Below are 24,648 nucleotides of genomic sequence, written 5' to 3' on the forward strand. Positions count from 1 at the left end.
GGGATAAACTGGTGCAAATTCTTTGCCTTCTCGACTTCTCACTGATTGAACATAAGCTTCCAGGGCTCCCCTGAAAACCAAAATGAAAACAATGTCAAAATATTACATAAATCACATAAAACAGATAAGGGGATACCAATATATAAAAATTATTAATAAGCTCATTTCTGGAACTGTTAATGCTCAGTTTCACAAGCCAAGTGACCAACAGCCTTCACTCATTTACTGGTAGTGTTACTATGGTTACTACGTTTAGTATGAAAAACTATAACCATGTTTTCAGTCTGCATTGTTCTTAGTGGTCTAGTCATATACTCAGAGTCCTCTGGCTGTGTAAATATGTTCTCAATTTCCCTTTTCCCTGCTTCCCTGCTGAAGACACCTGCAACGGAATGGGCATTTGTGCCTACTCCCAGAGCTCATGAGGGGCATCCTGCACCTCTGAAAGGCACGCTCAAGATTACAAGGGGATAGGGACCTTTGGCATATTCGGTAACACCAGTAGATGCATTATATTCCTGTTATTTGGTGAACTATGAACAACCAACAACTAGAATAAGTGCTCTTGGGCTGTAATGGCAAAATACATGATCGGGAAGCAGTCTGAATTTAATCAAGGGGATGTGGTACCATTCCATTATTTATGATTATGATCTCATGGATTAGGTTGGGGGTTAGCAAACTGCCTGCAGGCTGAATCTGGCCTGATGCTTGTTCATTTATATATTGTTTGTGGCTGCTGTCACACAATGGCATAGTTGAATAGTTGAGGCAGAGACCATGTGGCTTGCAAAGTCTGAAATACATCTGGCCCTTCTTTTACAGAAAAAGTTCGTTAGTCCCTGAACCAGATCATCTGTTTAAGTGGAGCTAAAAAGACTGGCTACGAGATTAATTTTTAATTATTGGTCTATTTAAGTACCAGGTACACAAATACATTTTTGTCATAATTATATTTTCTTCAAAATTTCAGTTTGAGGTTGGAGCATTTGTATAAAGATGTAAGTTAATACCATTACTCAGCTCACATACAATAGCACTTAAGTGGTTTTCTTTTTGCTCTCAAATACTGAAAATACTAATCTAATTGGGTTCGTTCAAGATTTTTCATTGAATTGTGGGGAAAACACTTCCCCAGAGTCTGGCTATCACTGATCAGTTTGTAGTGCCCTTCATCCCACCAGCCACTGTCATATGTAAAGGGATTTCACATCTCTGAAGTTCCAGCCCTCGACCTCCCCCTCCTGATCTCTGCTTCTTCCTGTCCTCTGGACAGTTTTATCTGACTTGCTTCCAGGTAGCCCTCAAACTCACTTGTCAAAAAATTGGGGCAACGTTCTGTTGGCCTTCCCTTATTTCAACAAAGGGCTCCATCAACTTAAGGTCTCTAAGTTCTTTTCCCCTCCTACACCGAAACAATTACCAAATCCTATTAATTTGCTACACACATTTCCACATCCAGTCCCTCCTCTCCCCTTTGCTTCACTTTGAACCCTTGCTATCTTCTGCCCTAATGATTGCTGTAGCCTCTTAAGGTGGTGAGCATCCTACTGCTGTTTTCTCCCCTGTTCTGGTCAGTCTTCCATATTACAGCAAGAGATCTCCCCGTGAAGTATTACAGCACTTGCCATGCCCTATTCTTTATAGGAAATCTGGAAAGGTCTGACTTCTCTATCAATGGCCTTGACTTGGCAGGATCCAGCATTTTGGAATCCCTGAAGGCTGGTTCTATGCTCTGGTCAGTGCCTAGACTCAACCCAACTGAATACCAGCTTCATCATCAAGCTGCTTCCAGCCCTCTGTGCTACTGCTGGGTTTTAGATAGCCTGATGTGGCCTAAAAAGACCCTCAAATCATTAGTTTCCATTTTTGTGTTACCAAGTAATGTGCAAAGCATATTTGCCCCATTTGTATGGCCCAACCTGACTGCCCACCTAGGGAAAGATCAAGGGTGTTTGTTCATACATTACTATGAAATAAAGCTGTCTCTGCCTAACAAAGTAGGGGGTGCCAAAGGGCCTGTTTATCTTTGGCCATACTGGATGTTTCAGTTAAAGAGCCACATTCTCTTAGCACTTTGCACATTATCTTCCTTATCCTTAGAATACCCTTCCTTGTTTGCTTTCTTGCGCAGCTCTTTATCTCTTAGGACTTGGCTCCAAATGCTCCCTTTTAAGAAAAGCCTTTCTTAACTCCAGGCAGCAGGAAAGAATGGAAACCATCTTGGAGTCACACAGGTTTGTGAAACGATCTAACTTCTTTATCAACAGCCTTGACTCAGTAGGATCCGGCATTCTGGAATCCCTGAAGGCTGGCTCCATGCTCTGGTCAGGGCAGGAGTACTTTAAATCAGGTATGTAGGGGGATAGGCAAGCCCTTACTGAGGAAGTGTAGCTTTTTTTTGAGATGGAGTCTTGCTCTGTCGCCCAGGCTGGAGTGCAGTGCTGCGATCTCGGCTCACTGCAAGCTCCGCCTCCCGGGTTCACGCCATTCTCCTGCCTCAGCCTCCCGAGTAGCTGGGACTACAGGCGCCTGCCATTGCACCCGGCAAATTTTTTTGTATTTTTAATAGAGACGGGGTTTCACCGTGTTGGCGAGGATGGTCTCAATCTCTTGACCTCGTGATCCGCCCGCCTCGGCTTCCCAAAGGGCTGGGATTACAGGCGTGAGCCAGAAGATGTGTAGCTGTTTCAAATAACATGTAAGTTCATACCATTACTCAGCTCACATACCCAGTTTCAAGTCCCAGCTAACATACCACTCTCAACTGGCATGCAAGATGGTATTTAGTGCTCTTAGAGAACAATGTTTTGTGAGATGCCTTAGTTCAACCAGAGCTGACCCTGAATGGAGATACGTGTCTCTGAAAAAAACTTGCTGCTTCTAGTAATATGCTTCTAGTTGGTATGCCATCCTGGGAAATTGTCTCCACTCCCCAAATGTAGTCCCTACAGAATCATACACCGTAAAGAAATCCCCAAGGGCTCATCTGTCTTTAAGACACCGAGGTGTCTTATTCTGGAATAAGAAGGTATAAGAAGTGTTTAAATTCACAGGAACTATAATCATTTCATAGTGAATGGATTAGATATATTTGATGGACAAAAATCAACTTAGTTTCGTTGGCATTTAAAAGGATAAGACATCACGTAAGTTACACAATATGGAGAAGAAAGATCAGAAATGAGTTTGGTTAGATTTTTGGGTAGTCATCAAAACACCATCAGAAGTATGGGGAAAAAAAGATTAAGCTGCCCTCCCACATGAAATTACAGCAAGATTTTCGAGTACTTATTAAATTACTTCATTTGCTTAAGCAAAACATTAGCTTTCTTGGAAGTCAGGCCAAGCGTTATGTAACAGTCTTAACTCTGGTTTGTAACCAAAATAAGTAGATTATTGAGGTTATCCTTATTGGGAAAAAACAAAACACGATTAGTAGAGGAATGGTGTGTGGTAACATGGCAACACTGCTCAACATGACAAAAACTAGCCAAGTGGAGGTTTTCATAGAAAACAACATTGATTTTTGTCAGGCATTTAAATATTCAGTGTGATTAGTAAGTACTGAAATGCATAAATGACTTAAAGATACACTACAAGCCTCAATAAGCAGTTAAGCCCAGGTTTTTCCCTGGTTCCATCCTCCCTCTTGGTCCTATTTCAGGCACTCCACTCACAGAACTGATAGGTAGCTAGTGACATAGGGGTACCAGGAGGAGAAACATTTCCCTCCATCAACGGAGATCTTGGGAGTTCTACAGAAATACAGAGAAGCTGAGGGAATGGCTTCCAGACTGTGGACCCTGGACCATGGCGAGAGGGCAAGGGATCCAAGGATGCACATGGCACCAAACATTCTCTGATGGTGTAGATAAAAGTACCACTAGGCTAATAAGGTCTGTGAACATTTTTGACATCATAAAAGTGTACTCCTACTCAAAGAGGGCCATAAGAAGAAGAGTTGCTCTCCACGGCAAATATCCAGAGTAAACGGATCTGAGGCCAACCCCACCACTGTTACAGAGCTTGAGAAATCTTTCCATCAAAGACTCATTCTTTATCTTTATTGAAAACACATTCAGCACTTACCCACAGGCATGAGCTAGGCGGCTGCCTCTGCATCTGAGGGAGCACACGTCTCTGGAGCACCTGCCTGATGCAGGCTGAACACATAAAACTGCCCCCCTTTATACCACTTGGTCCCATGAGTAAGTCATTACTCTGATTTTCAAATGAACTTGACTGGTATTCATTTAAGCTCCAGAAAGCATCTGGTGTCAGAAGAAAACAGGAAGGCAGGATAGTTCACTATTTCCCATTTATTCCGCAGCAGTAGTTACACTATCCTCAATTTGCCCTATTTTATGACAACCTAACATACTACGCTGGGAGGAACAGAATGAGTATACAACAAGGTTTGCCCCAGAAGCTAAAACAAATTTACTGACATTTAAAGAGCAATACTCACCCTCAGTTTGTCTACAGGGGAAAGAAATTCATCCACTGATGCTTCAGTATGCAAGAACAAAATTGTTTTGCAATAATACATAAGAAAGAACATTCTCTAGGACAAAAGTCCCCTCCTTGCCAAGAGCCTGGGGTGCATCAGGAGTACAGTATTTTTTTGAATCCCTGAAGGACAGCTCAATTTTTTGCTAAGGGCATGAAGGTTCTGCAATCAGCCATGTGTGGAGGGATGGATATGCCTTTTTAAAAAAGCATGACAGTATTTCTGAGCATGATTTTCAGTTGCTAAATATAGGCTTAGCAACAGCACTGCTGATGAAATCACTCAGGAGACATTTTTAAAGAGAAGCAAAAGAAAACAGATTTGTGATGTACCCACAGCAGGATAACTGTTTTGGATGAACTCATTCCAACTTGTTAAGACGACAAAAATGACCAACTTGTTAAGATGAGAAAAATGAACGTGTTCAATTAACTGAATCCTCTTTTTAAGATTACCAAGTGTGTTGCAGCTGAGTGACTCTTTGGGACTCAGGAAAAATAATCCACACAGACATTGCAAATCCCTGTGTTAGCCCAGGTCCAAACTCCTCACCTAAATCCAAAGCCTTTCCCGAGGGCAGATTTTACCAGGAACATTCACCGGGGCTGGTAACCTCTCCCATTTCTGTCAGATGTTCATAGCTGAGTAACAGATAAGCAAGGAAAAAGAGCAGAGTCCGAGCTAATCTTTATCCACACATATGCCCAGAGGGCCAGTGGCTCATGTAGGATGTGGGCACCAAGCTTGAGGGCTCAGGGTCACTTCTGGAAACAAAGCTGACAGGCTGATGTTTCCTGCTGACCTGTCATAGCTTCCTCAGCAGTCTTTCATCCTAACTGAAATATGACCCACTATGGCAGGGGTGCACGCCCTTGGCTGCACCCTGGACCTTCTTGGGGAGCTATAGAGAAATCCTGATACCAGGCCTACCCCAGAGATTCTGAGGTAGGCAAGGGTGAGAGACCTGGGCACTAGGAATTTTCCAAGCTGTGTAAATGATTCTTGTGTGCACATGTGGTTTAGAACCACCTCATCATATCAGCCCCACTCTGGCTTTAGGGAACTCAACTCATCACCTGGCACGGAGGCTAACAAAGGATCACTGGGTGCAGTGGGCCCAGACCAACAGAATTGGGATCCCCTGGGAGAGTTGAGAATGACTTCAAGAGCTATTTTAGAGGCACAACAGAGTGGGTTTGAGGAATAAGGATGATAGAGGAGTTGAATGATGATGTAAAGGTTTTCTGGCTTGGCTAGTTAGGTGATTGTGACCTCCCAACCAAGACAGGGAGTATAAGAGAATGAGAAGGTTTGAGAGAAAAGATTAGAATTATTTTGACCATTTTGGGGTTGAGATTTCTGTGGGTGGTGACATATGATAGCAGGTTTACTGGGCCTAGGCCCCATCAATAGGCAGTCACAGACCTATGGGCTCTTAAGTATAGAAGGGGCACTAGAGGCACGGGTCTGGACAAGCTCACCTGGGAACCAAGGCAGACGCAGGACAAGAAGAACAAAATATGGGAAATGATAGCATTTAAGGAATGGCTAGAAGAAGATAATTCAGCAAATGACACAGAAAAAAAAATGGCCAGAGAAGTTAGAACAGAAACAGATGGCTGTGGTGTAATGTAAGCTCTGAGAGGACAGGGCCATATCTCGGCTTACTTCGTATCCTCGGTTCCTGGCCCAGGGCCTACCATGCTGATAAAATGTGAGCTCAGCATCAATAAAAATGTGCTGAGTCCCAGTTTATGAGTTTACAGAAGGAAATGGTGGTCAACTCTAGCTAAAGCTACAGAGTGGTAAGGTAAGAATGGGAATGTTTGGTGGCTGAGAGGTCTCTGGTGATGATGAGAGCAGTTGCAGGGAAGAGTGTTGCTTAATAAGCCATGTATGACAGTTAAAGCACCCCACCCTGGGCATGGTTGGGATACATGGGGGTGTGTGCAGGTGTGTGGGCAAGGGCACCTGCATATGTATGTAAATGCATTCATGGGGCACTACTGGAGGGCCATGGTATCCCAGCGGCTGCTGGGTTGTCCTTGTTTCCTCCTCAGAACTGTTTCGCACTTGGGTATTTTTAAAAGTTCACTCACATCTGTGTTCCACCAATTCAGTAACTGCAGCACACGAAAATGAAGTAAAAGATGTGGAGCTAGGGCAAAACTTTTCATAGCAGATGATGATTTTCAAAGGTACAAATGCATGGTCCTTAGGGTTGCATGGGACACAGGATTGCACATCAGGGATACGAAGGTTTGGAATGAAAGAAAGCAAAAGATGTTGTGGCCAACATTTCCAACTGCTGGTTGCTCCAGCACCTGTGCCTAGGCAGTGAGGTGGCCTGCCACCGGAAGATGCAGTCACGTGTCCATGCCCCCAGGCACTGCTCCTTCATCCTCTCCTGCATCCCCACCCTCCTTGGGCTTCCAGCCCAGATGGGTGCCCCTGGAGCACCTGGCTTTACCTGATGAGGAGGAGCCTGTCCTTTTCAGATGGATGGTCATCCAGCCACTGAGAGAAGCGTGCGTGGGACCACTCTGCCCTCTGTAGGGTTGAAACACAATGAGAGAGAGTGCATACGCGTTCTTTAGTAAATGGCAGCAAGTGCTGGTTCGAAAAGCACTCTCAAATATTCCCAAGGTGAAACTGCCCCAAAACCTGTCCAAGGGAAGTGGGAAGGGGGCACAGGCCTTGGTGCACCTTCCTGACTACCAAGGAGCCTTCTAGATTTGCCAATTGACAGTGGGTCAGCAAAGAAAATGGGGCTGACATCAAAAATTCTTTATGAACACAAATTACTTGTGTCATTATTAAAGGTAAATTCTGGATGCATCAGGTAATTTTTTGCACTGCTGAGAAAGAAGACACTGAGCAGTGGGAGTTTTCCTTTTCTATTATCTATTCACTGTCAAAGATAGACATCAGCAACTAAACAAAGCAGCAGCGGGCCAGGAATCATTCAGTGAGTAGGGACTCAGGATTCACAAAGGTAATGGGAAGTCACAAAAGGGTTCTGGCTTGACTTTATTTGTTACCTGGAAAGGAGATTTCAGCTCAGCGGGTGCTCTCGTGAACAAAAACTGAATAATGATGCTGAACGGAATCATATCCCCCAACGCAGGACTATTGGCTACATGTTCACTTGCCTGGAAGAGCAGAGGTCTAGACGAGAAAAACAGAAGTTATTTCACACTGTTCAATACTGAAATAGGTGATTTGGTGGGAGAATCATTCTTCTTGTAGAATAGCATTTTTCCTAGACTGGCTACTGAAGGAGCCCTCCACTGCTTAACCACCCTATGCAGCCTTGAGACGCCCACACGCCTCCACCCCCACATGCCCACATGCTCACAGGCTGATCTACCCTTCAGCTCCCATTTGACCCCCAGTTCATTGGTCTATGAGTCTGACATCCACTGGACTCAGCAAATGCTCCTTATAAAGTTCATCTAATTACTAGGCTAAAAGCAAAGAATAAAAGTAAAGCCTTCAAGTAGTTGTTATTAACAGATTCTTATCTTCATCAATCCTTTCAGCTTTTATTTAAAATAGAATCCTTCTTTGGACCATAATCAAATGTGGGTATACTCAAACATTTTCTACACAACTTTTCAAAAAGGCACATATGTCTTTGTATATACAAAGTTATTACTTTGCTGAACATTCCATCAAAAATTTATGCTTGCTCCCTTATACTATATTACATGTCTGGGTTTCACTGTCCACATTTTATAGAAGGAGCATGCAGGCAAATCCATTCCACTACCAATTATATATCACCTTGTGCAAAAGGCTGGCAAGAATTATTTGAACGGTTACTGGCTTTCAGCTCTTATGGATGAGAGCTGATTAGAAGTGGAGCTGTGGACATTGAATCCCAAGTGGTAAGATGGCAGCAACATCTCTTGACAGATCAGATAATGATTCTGAACCATGTAAAACAGCACTGTATCCTGGGGTCTTTCTTCACCCCAACTTAATTACTCTAATTATGAATGAAGGCCTGTACAAAATAGAGAAGCAAACTTCTTCCCTACACTAATGGTAAGGTCAAGAGTCAAGAATGTTCTCCATAGATAGCTGGTTCTCATTAGATACAGAATTATTATTAGTAAAGATGGCTTTATATTAACTATTCTACAAGTAAAAATCTATCTCTATCAAATAACATTATGTTGTAATATATTTTCCTTAGCTACTGGGGAAGCATTTCAGTCATTTATGTTGTCTATCACCAGAAAGCCATAAAGCTCCAAACCAGACATTCCATGAGAAGACGACTAAGGTCTTATGGCCACAGTGAAAACGTGATGTACCTGCCTTGAAAATCTGCAAGGCCCAAATAATTTCACAGTGTTCAATGCTGCAGAGCTTTAGGCAATCATTCAAGTATCTAAACAAATATGAAAACTTTGCTGAGAATATTTCAGATTTGTTTGTAGGCATCTCTGTAAGTCCTCTGTGTGGATGACATTGTGTTCATCTAGGTAAAAGCTCCTAGTTTTAACATAATTCTCATCATCAACAGTAGCAAGAGCTAACAAATATAGCACCTACAGTGTGTCAGACACAGTTTAAAGCTTTATAGAGGGTGAAGTTAGCAAGATGGTAGAATAGGAACTTCCTGGCTTCATTGCCCACCCACAGAAAATCCAACTAACAATTATCCACAGCCAAGAACATCTTTGTGAAGACCCTAAAACTTGCGAATGAGACTGAAACACCTACACAGAACACAGAACCATATAAAAACTGCAATAGAAGAGTAAGAGGCATGGTTTCACCTTGACCATATCACTCCTCCCACTCCTCCAAGTCAGCACAGAGCCATAGGGGGGATTCTGCTAAGCCCACGTTTTCTACAGAGGAAAAGAGAACTGAAAGCAGAGATCTAGCTTCCCTAGCATTCTGAGGTGCTTTAGAAGGAAGCCCATGACTGTCTTGCCTCAAAGGGAATACTGCAGTAACAGCAGGGCAAGATCCCCTGCTGTCAAACAAATCAAGAAGGTGGAGTTTGCAGTGACTGGTGTGCAGATCTGGGTGGTAGCTCTGTGTTCCTGCCAGCAGTGGCACCTGATCAGAGAGATCAGCTAATGGTCTACCCTACCTGCAGAGCTGAGTCGGCTGCTCCCAGAAGCTGAACAAGAAGTTCAATCTGGCTTGAGTCCCTAGAAAACGAGCCTCTATGCCCAGCCTCAGAGCCCACCCCAAGGCCCTACCCAGGAAAAGAGATGCCCACCACAGTGCATTTTTTGCAGAGAACAGGGGCTAGACTTGCCCAAACCCTGAAGTCCAAACAGCAGCGCCAAACAGTGGCTCCACCCAGTGTCAGAGCCCATCCCATGGTCCAGCCCAGGCAAGGACTATGGAGCATAACCTCTGGACCTGTCTAGAACAGTGATCCATCTAAACCTAGAGCCCAGCCTGCCGACCTGCCCAACTGCATAACCCAAATAGCAATACTCCCCAACAGGGAAATACACTTTGTGACCCTGCCAGATATCAGAAGCCATCACAGTTCCCAGCCAGCAGCTCCGCCTGATTGCAGAGGCCAGCCAGTAGTCTTGCTGGAAGGTGAAGCTCAGCCAGCAGCCGCATCCAAACTCAGAGCAAAGTCAGAGACCCAGCCAACTAGTGAAACTGACAGCAAGCTCTGCCTCCCTGGGGTTGATATCAGCTGGCTCATCCAGAATCACAGGCTAAAATAAATAACGAAGTTAAATCTATGCTAAAGAACACCTCTAAAGGACAGAAGAGGTGGCTGTCTCCTCAAATGCACAGACATCAATACAAGGACATGAAGATTATGAAGACTTAGGGGAATAATGATACCACCAAAAGAAATTAATAAAGCTCTAATAATGGACCCTAAAGAGATGGACATCTATGGAATGACTAACAAAAAATACACAACAATCCTCTTAAGGAAGTTCAGCAAACTACAAGAATATAAAAATAACAAGTTAAATGCAATCTGGAACACAATATATGAACAAAATGAGAAATCTGACAGAAAAACAGAAACTATAACAAAAACCAAATAGAAATCCTGGAAATGGAGACAACAACAACTGAACTGAAAAATTAAATAGCAAGTTTTTTAAATTTTCTTTTATTATTATTATACTTTTAAGTTTTAGGGTACATGTGCACAATGTGCAGGTTTGTTACATATGTATACATGTGCCATGTTGGTGTGCTGCACCCATTAACTCGTCATTTAGCATTAGGTATATCTCCTAATGCTGTCCCTCCCCACTCCCCCCACCCCACAATAGTCCCCGGAGTGTGATGTTCCCCTTCCTGTGTCCATGTGTTCTCATTGTTCAATTCCCACCTATGAGTGAGAACATGCAGTGTTCGGTTTTTTGTCCTTGAGATAGTTTACTGAGAATGATGTTTTCCAGTTTCATCCATGTCCCTACAAAGGACATGAACTCATCATTTTTTATGGCTGCATGGTATTCCATGGTGTATATGTGCCACATTTTCTTAATCCAGTCTATCGTTGTTGGACATTTGGGTTGGTTCCAACTCTTTGCTATTGTGAATAGTGCCACAATAAACATACGTGTGCATGTGTCTTTATAGCAGCATGACTTATAGTCCTTTGGGTATATACCCAGTAATGGGATGGCTGGGTCAAATGGTATTTCTAGTTCTAGATCCCTGAAGAATCGCCACACTGACTTCCACAATGGTTGAACTAGTTTACAGTTCCACCAACAGTGTAAAAGTGTTCCTATTTCTCCACATCCTCTCCAGCACCTGTTGTTTCCTGACTTTTAATGATTGCCATTCTAACTGGTGTAAGATGGTATCTCATTGTGGTTTTGATTTGCATTTCTCTGATGGCCAGTGATGATAAGCATTTTTTCATGTGTTTTTTGGCTGCATAAATGTCTTCTTTTGAGAAGTGTCTGTTCACGTCCTTCGCCCACTTTTTGATGGGGTTGTTTGTTTTTTTCTTGTAAATTTGTTTGAGTTCATTGTAGATTCTGGATATTAGCCCTTTGTCAGATGATTAGGTTGCAAAAATTTTCTCCCATCTTGTAGGTTGCCTGTTCACTCTGCTGGTAGTTTCTTTTGCTGTGCAGAAGCTCTTTAGTTTAATTAGATCCCATTTGTCAATTTTGGCTTTTGTTGCCATTGCTTTTGGTGTTTTAGACATGAAGTCCTCGCCCATGCCTATGTCCTGAATGGTAATGCCTAGGTTTTCTTCTAGGGTTTTTATGGTTTTAGGTCTAACATGTAAGTCTTTAATCCATCTTTTATTTTTTTATTTTTTTATTTTTATTTTTATTTTTTTTGAGACAGAGTCTCGCTCTGTTGCCCAGGCTGGAGTGCAGTGGCGCAATCTCGGCTCACTGCAAGCTCCGCCTCCCAGGTTCACGCCATCCTCCTGCCTCAGCCTCTCCGAGTAGCTGGGACTACAGTCGCCCGCCACAATGCCCGGCTAATTTTTTTGTATTTTTAGTAGAGATGGGGTTTCACCGTGGTCTCGACCTCCCGACCTCGTGATCCACCCGCCTCGGCCTCCCAAAGTGCTGGGATTACAAGTGTGAGCCACCACGCCTGGCCTAATCCATCTTTTTAGCTGTAGACTTGTACTAAAAATTCAACCCAAAGAGGAGTTCACCAAGACTCATAACAAACTGTCAAAAATAAAGGACAAAAAAATTGAGAGCAGCAAGAAGAAACTTGTCACATACAAAGAACTTGCAATATGGCTACTAGAGGATTCTCAGCAAACACCCTGCTGGGGCAGCATAAAATGAGATGATATATTTAAAGTGCTGCTAACCAAAAAAGCTATCCTTCAGAAATGAGAAAGAAATAAAAACTTTCCCAAGCAAAAGCTAATGGAGTTCATCAGCAGTAGGCCTGCCTATTGAAATTGCTAAATGGAGTTCTCTAAGCTGATATAAAAGGCTGCTAATTAATAAAATATATGAAAACACAAAAATCAATGCTATAAATAATATAGAGTCATACTCAGAAAAACCTAGAACTGTAATAGTGGTCTGTAAAATAATTTTATATCTAATATGAAGTTAAAAATTATTAAAATTATAGCTCAAGGCCAGGCGCAGTGACTTATGCCTGTAATCCCAGTACTTTGGAAGGCTGAGGTGGGCGGACCACTTGGGGCCAGAAGTTCCAGACCAGCCTGGTCAATATGGCAAAACCCTGTCTTTACCAAAAATACAAAAATTAGCCAGGCATGGTGGTGTACACCTGTGGTCCCAGCTACTTAGGAGGCTGAATCACAAGAATTGCTTGAACTGGGAGGTGGTGATTGTAGTGAGCCAAGATTGCACCACTGCACCCCAGCCTGGGTGATGGAGCGAGACTCTGGCTCAAAAAAAAAAAAAAGAAAAAAAAGTATAGCCCAAATTAGGGATACAAATTACAAAATGATGTATATTTTGACATCAAAATATTAAAATGTGTAAGGAAGGGGAATAAAAATGTAGAGTTGTTGTAAGTTATCACAATTCAGTGTTATCAGCTTGAAATATCCTGTTATTAGTATATGGTTTTTGGAAGCCTCATGGTAAGTACAAAACAACAATCTAGAGTAGAGACACAAAACATACATAGAATTCAAAGCATATCACTACAGAAAACAATCAGACCACAAAGGAGGACAGCAAGAGAGGAACAAGGAAACAAAGCATCCACAAAACAATCAGAGAACAAACTACAAACTAGTATTATTGAGTCCTTACCTATCAATAATTATTTTGATTTTAAGAGCAATAAAATCTCCAGTAAAAGAAAAAATGGCTGAATGTATAAAAAATAAGACCCAGCTGGCCGGGTGTGGTGGCTCATGCCTGTAATCCCAGCACTTTGGGAGGCCGTGGTGGGCAGATCACAAGGTCAGGAGATTGAGACCATCCTGTGAATGGTGAAACCCCATCTATACTAAAAATACAAAAAATTAGCTGGGTGTGGTGGCAGGCGCCTGTAGTCCCAGCTACTCGGGAGGCTGAGGCAGGAGAATGGCGTGAACCCAGGTGGCAGAGTTTGCAGTGAGCCAAGATTGTACCACAGCACTTACAGCCTGGGCGACACAGTGAGACTCCATCTCAAAAACAAAAAACAAAAAACAAAAGAAACAAAAAAAGACTCAGATATGTGCTGCCTACAAGACAGTCAAATCACTTCTTTTTTTTCTTTTTTTTTTTTTTTTGAGACGGAGTCTCGCTTTGTAGCCCAGGCTGGAATGCAGTGGTGCTATCTCAGCTCACTGCAAGCTCTGCCTCCTGGGTTCACGCCATTCTCCTGCCTCAGCCTCCAGAGTAGCTGGGACTATAGGCGCCTGCCACCACGCCCAGCTAATTTTTTGTATTTTTAGTAGAGACAAGGTTTCACTGTGTTAGCCAGGATGGTCTCCATCTCCTGACCTTGTGATCCGCCCGCCTCGGCCTCCCAAAGTGCTGGGATTACAGGCGTGAGCCACTGTGCCTGGCCCGAGACTCAACTCATTTCTAAGGACACAAAGAACAAAAGTGAAAGTATGAAGAAAGATATTCCATGCAAATGGAAACTGAGAGAGGCAGGGCTAGCTATCCCTTTATCAGACAAAACAGACTTAAGCTCAAAACAATAAAAAAAGGCAAAGAAAGCCATCATGATAAAGGTGTCAATTCATCAAGAGGATATAACAACTGTAAATATATCTGTACCCAACATCAGAGCACCTAAATATGTAAAGCAAATATTAAATAATTTAAAGAGAGAAATAACTTACAATGCAGTAATTGTAGGGGACTTCAATACCTCACTTTCAACAATGGCAGATCATCCAGATAGAAAGTTAATAAGGAAACAATGAACTTGAACTACATTTTAGACCAAATGGACCCAACAGACATATACAGCATATTCTATCCAACAGCAAGGGAATCGACGTCTTCTCAAGTGCACACGTATCTTGCTTCAGGATATGTCATATGTTAGGTCGCAAACCAAGTTTGAACAAATCTGGGAGAAATGAAATCATATCAAGTATCTTTTCTAATCAGAATGGTACGAAACTAGACATCAGTAATAGGAAAAATCATGGAAATGCCACAAATATGTGGAAATTAAACAACATGCTCCTCAACAACCAATGAGTCAAAGGAGAAAACAAAAGAGAAATCAAAAAACATCTTGGAACAAATGAAAATGGAAATGCAATATACCGAAACGTATGGGATATAGCAAAAGCAGTTCTAAGAAGGAAATTTATAGCAACAAATACTTAAATAAAAATAAACATCTCAAATAAACAACCTAATGGTACACCTCAAGAAACTACAAAAGAAGAACAAATTTAAGCCCAAAGTTAGCAGAAGGAAAACAATTCAAAGATCAGAGCAGAAATACAGACTAGAGAACCAGGGGAAAAAAATCAACAAAACAAAGAGTTTTTTGAACAGTTAAACAAAATTGACAAACCCTTAACTAGACTAAAAAAGAAAAAGAGAAGACTTAAATCAAATTGGAAATGAAAGAGAAGATATTACAACTGCTACCACTGAAATACAAAGGATAATGAGCGATTACTATGAAAAATTATATGGCCACAAATTCAGTAAACTAGAAAAAAATGGATAAAATTCCTAGACACATACAATCTACTAACACTGAATCAAGAAGGAACAGAAAACAGAAATAGAAGAAACAGAAAATCTGAGCAGACCAATAATGACTAAAGAGATTGGATCCATAATAAAAAGTCTCCAATCAAAGAAAAGCCCAGGACCTGATGGCTCCGCAGGTGAATTCTATAAAAGGTTTAAAGAAGAGCTAATACTAATCCTTCTCACACTCGCCCACAAAAATCAAAAAGGAAGGAATACTTCCAAGCTACTTTTAGGAGGCCCTGATACTAAAGCCACAAAACGACATAAAAGAAACTTACAGGACAATATCCTTGATGAACATAGATATGAAGATACAAAATCCTCAACAAACTACTAACAAACCCAATTATATGGCACATTAAGAGAATTATTCACAATGATCAAATGAGATTTCTTCCTGGGAGAAATGCAAGGATGTGTCTACATATATACATCAATAAATGTGATGTATCATATCAGCAGAACAAAAGACAAAAACCATATCATCATTTTATTAGATGCGGAAAAAGCATTTGACAAAATTCAACACCCTTTTATAATAAAAACTCTCAACAAATTAACGGCCACATACAATAAGCCTACAGCTAACATTATACTCAATGGTGAAAAGTTGAAAGCTTTTCCTCTAAGATCAGGAACAAGACAAAGATGTCCACTGTCAGCAAGCACTTTTATTCATTATCCTACTGGAGGTCTTTGTCAGAGCAATTAGGCAAGAGAAAGAAAGTAAAGGCACTCAAATAGAAAAGAAAGACATGAAATATTACCTGTTTGCATATGATATTATCTTACATATCCAAAACCAAAAAGATACCACCAAAAGACAGAACTAATAAAGGAATAAGGTCCCAGGATACAAAATTAAGACAAATCTAATCAATAACAATGAATGATCTGAAAAGGAAATCAAGAAAATACCTACATATAATAGCTACAAGAATGTAAAATACTTAGGAATAAATGTACTTAGGAATAAATTTAACCAAGGAAGTGAAAGATTTGTACACTAAAAACTGTAAAATATTGATGAAATAAAATGACAAAAATAAATGGAAAGCTATTTTGTGTTCACGGACTGAAAGAATTAATATTGTTAAAATGTCCATACTATCCAAACCAATCTGGAGATTCAATGCAATCCCTATGAAAATTCCAACGTCTTTTTCCCCAGAAATAGAAAACATAATCCTAAAATTCATATGGAACCATAAAAATCCCGGATTAGCTGTGGCAATCATAAGTAAAAATAACAAAACTGGAGGTATCACTACCTAATTTTAAACTATATTACAGAGCTACATAGCAATTAGAACAGCATGGTACTGCCATATAAATAGAAACACTAAGCAATAGAACAGAACATACAGCCCATAAATGAACCTACCCATTTACAGTCAATTGATTTTCAACAAAGGTGCCAAGAAAACACAACAGGAAAATGACAGCCTCTCCAATAAAGGGTGTTGGGACAACTGGATATCCACCTAAAGAAGAATAATTTGGACCCTTGAGTCATACCATATAAAAAATCAATTCAAAATGGATAAAAGTCAAGGTGTGGTCTTGAAAGGACTTGAAACTGTAAAAAAACTAGAAGAAAGAAAACATAGGGGGAACTTCCATGACACTGGTGTGGGAGGTTAACTTTTTGGATTTGATCCCAAAAGCTGAGACAATAAAAGAAAAAATAGGCAAATGGGATTATATTAAAGTAAAAAGCTTCTGCACAGCAAAAGAAATAATGAGAGTAAAAAGACAACTGATCGATTAGAAGAAAGCCATACATCTGATAAGAAGCTAACATTCAAAATCTATAAGGAACACAAAAATGGCAAGAAAACCACCCAATTTAAAAATGTGCAAAAAACCTGAATAGATGTTTCTCAAAAAAAGTCATATAAATGACCAACAGATACATGAAAAAATGCTCAACATCACTAATCATAAGGAAAATGCAAATTAAAACCACAATGAGATATCACCTCACACCTGTCAGAATGGCTATTATTTAAAAAAATGAAAGACTGTGATGAGAGTGTGGGGGAAAAGGGAACCCTTGTACACTGTTGGTGGGAATGTAAATTAATACAACCATTTTGGAAAACTGTATGGCAGTTCCTCAAAAAACTAAAAATAGAATTACAGTATGACTTAGCAATCCCACTTGAGTGCATATCCTAAAGACTTGAAATTGGCATGTTGAACAGATGGCGCACTTCTATGCTCACTGCAGCATTATTTACAATAGCCAATTATGGAATCAATCTAAGTGTCTATCAATGGATGAGTAGATAAAGAAAATATGACATATATACAAAACAGAATACTATTCAGCCTTCAAAAAGAAGGAAATCCTGTCATTCGACAACATGGATGAGCCTGGAGGACATTATGTTAAGTTAAATAAACCAGACAGAAACACGAATACCACACGGTCTCACTTATTTGTGGGATCTTAAACAATAGAACTCATAGAGGCAGAGAACAGAATGGTAGTTACCAGAGGCTAAGGGGGGGAGGAAATGGGGAGGTTTTAGTTAAACGGTACAAAGTTACAGTTAGACAGGAGGAAGATGGTTTTTGAAATCTACTGCACAACATGATGACCATAGTTGGTAGGAATGCATAATACATTTCAAAATTGCTAACAGAATAAATTTCAAATGTTCTTATCACTAAAAATGCTGTTTGAGGTGATGTTTTAGTTTGAATTAATCATCCCATATGGTACACATACAATATCACTTTGTACCCCATAAGTGTATACAATAAACAAATATATGTTAACTCATTTATTCTTCTAAAAATCCTATGAGTTAGGTACTATTACATCCCCATTTTACAGATGGGTAAACAGAGGCATAGAGAAATCCAGTAAAAGCTAGAAGTGGCAAAGCAAGGATTCAAACCCAGACAGCCTGGCTCTTAATTCTGCAATGCAGCCTCTTTTAGAATATCAACTGTAGCAACTACTCATCCTGTTTCTAGAACAGCTATGCTGATTCACATAATCAGTATATACAGAAACAAAGACCTCTAGAGAAAGTACAATTTTTTTTTTATTATTATACTTTAGGTTTTAGGGTTCATGTGCAGAATGTGCAGGTTTGTTACATATGTATACATGTGCCATGTTGTTTTGCTGCACCCATTAACTCGTCATTTAGCATTAGGTATATCTCCTAATGCTGTCCCTCCCCCCTCCCCCCACCTCACAACAGTCCCTGGAGTGTGATGTTCCCCTTCCTGTGTCCATGAGTTCTCATTGTTCAATTCCCACCTATGAGTGAGAACATGTGGTGTTTGGGTTTTTGTCCTTGCGATAGTTTACTGAGAATGATGTTTTCCAGTCTCATCCATGTCCCTACAAAGGACATGAACTCATCATTTTTTATGGCTGCATAGTATTCTATGGTGTGTATGTGCCACATTTTCTTAATCCAGTCTATTGTTGTTGGACATTTGGGTTGGTTCCAAGTCTTTGCTATTGTGAATAGTGCCGCAATAAACATACGTGTGCATGTGTCTTTATAGCAGCATCATTTATAGTCCTTTGGGTATATACCCAGTAATGGGATGGCTGGGTCAAATGGTATTTCTAGTTCTAGATCCCTGAGGAATCGCCACACTGATTTCCACAATGGATGAACTAGTTTACAGTCCACCAACAGTGTAAAAGTGTTCCTATTTCTCCACATCCTCTCCAGCACCTGTTGTTTCCTGACTTTTTAATGATGGCCATTCTAACTGGTGTGAGATGGTATCTCACTGTGGTTTTGATTTGCATTTCTCTGATGGCCAGTGATGATAAGCATTTTTTCATGTGTTTTTTGGCTGCATAAATGTCTTCTTTTGAGAAGTGTCTGTTCATGTCCTTCGTCCACTTTTAGATGGGGTTGTTTTTTTCTTGTAAATTTGTTTGAGTTCATTGTAGATTCTGGATATTAGCCCTTTGTCAGATGAGTAGGTTGCAAAAATTTTCTCCCATTCTGTAGGTTGCCTGTTTACTCTGATGGTAGTTTCTTTTGCTGTGCAGAAGCTCTTTAGTTTAATTAGATCCCATTTGTCAATTTTGGCTTTTGTTGCCAATGCTTTTGGTGTTTTAGACATGAAGTCCTTGCCCATGCCTATATCCTGAATGGTATTGCCTAGGTTTTCTTGTAGGATTTTAATGGTTTTAGGTCTAACATTTAAGTCTTTAATCCATCTTGAATTAATTTTTGTATAAGGTGCAAGGAAGGGATCCAGTTTCAGCTTTCTACATATGGCTAGCCAGTTTTCCCAGAACCATTTATTAAATAGGGAATCCTTTCCCCATTGCTTGTTTTTTTCAGGTTTGTCAAAGATCAGATAGTTGTAGACATGCGGCATTATTTCTGAGGGCTCTGTTCTGTTCCATTGATCTATGTCTCTGTTGTGGTACCAGTACCATGCTGTTTTGGTTACTGTAGCTTTGTAGTATAGTTTGAAGTCAGGTAGCGTGATGCCTCCAGCTTTGTTCTTTTGGCTTAGGATTGACTTGGAGATGCGGGCTCTTTTTTGGTTCCATATGAACTTTAGTTTTTTCCAATTCTGTGAAGAAAGTCATTGGTAGCTTGATGGGGATGGCATTGAATCTACAAATTACCTTGGGCAGTATGACCATTTTCACGATATTGATTCTTCCAACCCATGATCATGGAATGTTCTTCCATTTGTTTGTATCCTCTTTTATTTCACTGAGCAGTGGTTTGTAGTTCTCCTTGAAGAGGTCCTTCACATCCCTTGTAAGTTGGATTCCTAGGTATTTTATTCTCTTTGAAGCAATTGTGAATGGGAGTTCACTCATGATTTGGCTCTCTGTTTGTCTGTGATTGGTGTACAAGAATGCTTGTGATTTTTGTACATTGATTTTGTATCCTGAGACTTTGCTGAAGTTGCTAATCAGCTTAAGGAGATTTTGGGCTGAGACGATGGGGTTTTATAGATATACAGTCATGTCATCTGCAAACAGGGACAATTTGACTTCCTCTTTTCCTAATTGAATACCCTTTATTTCCTTCTCCTGCCTGATTGCCCTGTCCAGAACTTCCAGCACTATGTTGAATATGAGTGGTGAGAGAGGGCATCCCTGTCTTGTGCCAGTTTTCAAGGGGAATGCTTCCAGTTTTTGCCCATTCAGTATGATACTAGCTGTGGGTTTGTCACAGATAGCTATTATTATTTTGAGATACGTCCCATCAATACCTAATTTATTGAGTTTTTAGCATGAAGGGTTGTTGAATTTTGTCAAAGGCCTTTTCTGCATCTATTGAGATAATCATGTGGTTTTTGTCTTTGGTTCTGTTTATATGCTGGATTACATATATTGATTTGCGTATGTTCAATTTTGAACTGTCAACAACTTGTATAGAAAAACCTGTCTGAGAAAACTAATGTGTACAGGAGCACCATTTGAAGGTCATACAATTATCACCTCTCTGGGTACTCCAAATTCTATCTTTGGGTCAAAATGGACCTCTAGTCACTTAGCTACTTGAAGCATATAATCACAGTCTCTTTTGGAATTATTTTCACATGGTGTGACCTTAAGTTCCTCCGGGGTAATTGGTAGTGTTGTCTTAAAGGCCTCTGGAAACTGACTCTGGGTTGGAATGATGAACGAGGCTATGCCTCAGTTCTGCTCTCCATAGACTGGTCACTATTTGTCCCCAACAGAAAAAGCTGAAATATCTTGCAGCCCTATGGTCCCTGGATGCTGAGCAGCTGACATTCCCAGACAGCTCCCTAAACTTCAAATCCAGCCCATGATTCTAACCTGCTCATTGTGATGAGGCTGCTCTCATGTTTGAGCTATTGCAGGCAAAAAGTGTAATAAGAAGTCCCTCCATTGGGTCACAAGTTCATATTGTAGGTCTGGTGTGCCCAGGCCCTGAAAGGGGACTTTGAGGGATGCAAAGGATAGCCAGACTCATGCCTTCACTTCTTCTTTTTTTTTTTTTTTTTTGAGGCAGAGTCTAGCTTTGTCGCCCAGGCTGGAATGCAGTGGTGCAATCTCAGCTCACTGCAACCTCTGCCTCCCAGGTTCAAGCGATTCTCCTGCCTCAGCTTCCCAAGTAGCTGATGACAGGTGCCTGCCATCACGCCCAGCTAATTTTTGTATTTTTAGTAGAGACGGGGTTTCACTATGTTGGTCAGGCTGGTCTCAAATTCCTGACCTCAAGTGATCTGCCCGCCTTGGCCTCCCAAAGTGCTGGGATTACAGGCATGAGCCACTGCACCTGGCTTCATGCCCTCACTTCTGTCCTGCTGTCCCTGGTTGTCGTGTTCAGCAGTACATTGGTCCTGTGAGTTTTCCCTTTCTTCATTAGAGCCCATTCTTTGCTCATGCCATGTGACAGAGTAGGGTTCATCTTGAACCCTAGTTTACGATGTGAGAAGACCCCGGGGATGGGGGTGGGGTTCAGTCCTATATGACAGTCCTTGATTGTTAACGAAAAGCAGCCATATGGAATCCTATACTACCTCCACAACAGGAAGGTGATCAAGAATTTTGGTCCTCCCATCTCTTAGTACTTCCTGTATGAAGCTCTCTATATAAAAATCCTTATAAGTACTTTAGAATTAAGTGCCAAGAAATGCTTAACTTTCTCAGCCAGGTGTGGTAGCTCACACCTGTAATCCCAGCACTTTGGGAGGTCGATGTGGGCAGATCATGAGGTCAGGAGATTGAGACCATCCTGGCTAACACGGTGAAACCCCATTTTTACTAAAAATACAAAAAATTAGCCGGGCATGGTGGCGGGCGCCTGTAGTCCCAGCCACTAGAGAGGCTGAGGCAGGAGAATGGCATGAACCTGGGAGGCAGAGCTTGCAGTGAGCCGGGATCATGCCACTGCACTCCAGCCTGGGTGACAGAGTGAGACTCCGTCTCAAAAAAAAAAAAAAAAAAAAAAAAAGATGCTTAACTTTCTCTTAGGAATTGATACATTTTCTTCCTTCTGATAATGAGAATGAGATAGCTGATTCTGTTTCTCTCTTATCTTTGGCTTCATGAAGTTTAAAGCCAAGTTTGAAACTTATCTATAGCAATCTAAGTTAGTTTTATGGTTTGAATATTTACATTTTTATTTTCCTCCAATATATTCTTGATGCAAACTGTAAATGATACAAGGAAGGAAAGAAGGGCAGAAGGGGAAGGACAAGGAGGAAGACAGACAAGGAGAGGGAAACAATCTGAACAGTACATGCGCATAACAGCATGTCTAGCAGCCCAGCCCACACAGAGGTTTCTGGCTGAGATGCCTGTCTAAGCCAGGCCTGGTAAGAACCAGCTCATTTTAAAATGGAATCTTCTGGGTAATCACCTGTCCCCCCACCTTTTTTTTTTTTTGAGATGGAGTCTCGCTCTGTCGCCCAAGCTGGAGTGCAATGGCATTATCTTGGCCCACTGCAACCTCTGCCTCCTGGATTCAAGCAATTCTCCTGCCTCAGCCTTCTGAGGTGGCTTACAGGATTACAGGGGCGCACGGCACTATGCCCAGCTAATTTTTGTATTTTTATAGAGACAGGATTTCACTATGCTTGCCAGACTGGTCTCAAACTCCTAACCTTGTGATCCGCCCACCTCGGCCTTCAAAAGTGCTGGGATTACAGGCGTGAGCCACCACGTCCAGCCTCACCTGTCCCTTTTAACAGGACTGTCAAAAAATCCATGAAAAGCAAAACTAGATTTGATTCTGTATTGTGCATCACTGTCATAATTACCTGTAAACATCAAACACAGACATTTTGTTTTGGGTGCTTGTTTTAAGAGGCTGAAAGAACACAGCTTGAGCACTCCCTTCTCCCTGATTTCAGGTGGAATTTTAAACACTAGTAAGTTAAAAAATAAATAACCATCTAAAGTGCTTTATGAAACAAAAAGAAATAAGGTGTTATAAAATGCAGATACACCAAATGCCACAATATCATTCTCAGAGGATAATATTCTAAATATAGCAGCACTTTCAAGGGTAAACTTTACAGGCAGAAGGTAGTGTTAATTTGCCAACTATTAGGTCTCATTAAAAAAAAAACTGCTTTTCTACTCAGCAAGATTCACATTTAAACGACTCATAGCTATGCAGCTGTCAGTCTTCTGACAGCTTGTTAAGGCCAATCATGAAGTAAAGTAAGATAAAAATCCTGCTGCTCCTATGTCCACATCTAACATCAGTGGTATCCTGAGACAGATATAGGCATCATTCTCTTCCATGCCACTTGCCACCACTGCATTTCGACCTCCTCTTGCTGAAGGGCCTGGGAAGGCAGCAAGACCTTATTAAGTATGTGTACTGAGGTCTGGAACCAGCACAGAAATGAAAGAGTGGGAGAAGGAACATGATTCCCTTCAGGGGGCAGGGCACAGGTGGCCATGCTCCCTGCACAGGACACAATGAGGGCCTTTGAGAGAGAAGAGAAAGTGTTGGAGGCCTGCAGAAGGTGAGCATTTTTATGGAGATTCTTTAGGGAGGCCTAGTTTGTGGCACGAGGGGCCATGTGGGTCCCAGGAGAGAATGAAGCAGGAGGTTGATTTGGGTTCAAAGTAGAGAGGTTAGAAAGGTTCCTGTCTCAGTCTAGATTGTCTATACCAACAGACCAGGTAGGAAAGGCGGCAGGGATTTGGGCAGACGTTCTTTAAGAATAAAAGCGTACATTTGGCTGAGTGTTCCTTGTGTACTGTCTGGGAGCCTGAATGTAACAGAAGACAGTGAGATGAGGCATTTCAGCAGCAGGAGGTGGCCACTAAAGTGGGGAATTTAGATTCTCTTTAAAATTTTCTGATTTTCCTGGATGATACACGTAAGCATTCAAATCCTGTTCCAGGACAATTCAGATAGAAAACAAACAGAAACTTCTGGAATAAGATGTGGGATATGGTGGTTACAAGCACAGGCTTTGGAATCAGGCAGCCTGGGTCTAAAATGTGGCTCCCAGATCCTCCCACTTTGCTGCTGTGGGTTTCAATTACCTCATGGGGATCATACCTAACTTTTAAGTGCTGTGAGGGCTAAATGAGAAAGTATCAGTAAAACACTCAGCACAGGCTTGGTATAAAATAAATAACCAAATAATAGTTGTCAGAAATAATAAAAATGATAATAAAGTAAATATTCAACTCTTCATGTTTACCTGGGTGCGCTTAGCACTGCCAAAGTTGTAGTAAAGAGCAACAAAACAACTAAGTCCAAGATGGTGGTTGCCTTCTGGCTGTAACACTGAAATCTGAAACTTAGAATTAAGAATCCAGAAACCTCAGAGAAACAGTTATTTCAAGGGATGGGTTAAGGGCCCCAGATTCACAAGTGGACAGAAACGACAGAATGCATCTGGAGGGTCTTAGTGTTAAAGGTGCTAAAAATGGAAGCTGCAGAGATGGCCTTCTTTCAGTTCTATAAACATTCAGGCACAGAGGTTTGGAATTTCAATCAACAGAGGATCATAAATACAAACTGTAGACCTAGAAAA

The 24,648-nt window shown here is 41.1% G+C and overlaps 1 protein-coding gene across 1 annotated transcript in view; it reads right to left on the minus strand.

Annotated features, from left to right (window-relative positions):
• COG5 (component of oligomeric golgi complex 5) overlaps window positions 1-24,648 on the minus strand; it is a 370,238-nt gene that overhangs the window by 962 nt on the left and 344,628 nt on the right. The window contains exons 20-22 of the mRNA XM_003268142.3: window positions 7,555-7,681; window positions 6,984-7,063; window positions 1-70 (exon numbers count right to left, since the gene is read on the minus strand). The exon at window positions 1-70 is cut by the window's left edge and continues 962 nt beyond it. Coding sequence (XP_003268190.2) covers window positions 1-70; window positions 6,984-7,063; window positions 7,555-7,681 — 277 coding nt within the window. The remainder of the gene's footprint in view (window positions 71-6,983; window positions 7,064-7,554; window positions 7,682-24,648) is intronic.

Source organism: Nomascus leucogenys, chromosome 13 (genome assembly GCF_006542625.1).
Source record: "Nomascus leucogenys isolate Asia chromosome 13, Asia_NLE_v1, whole genome shotgun sequence".
NCBI lineage: Eukaryota > Metazoa > Chordata > Mammalia > Primates > Hylobatidae > Nomascus > Nomascus leucogenys.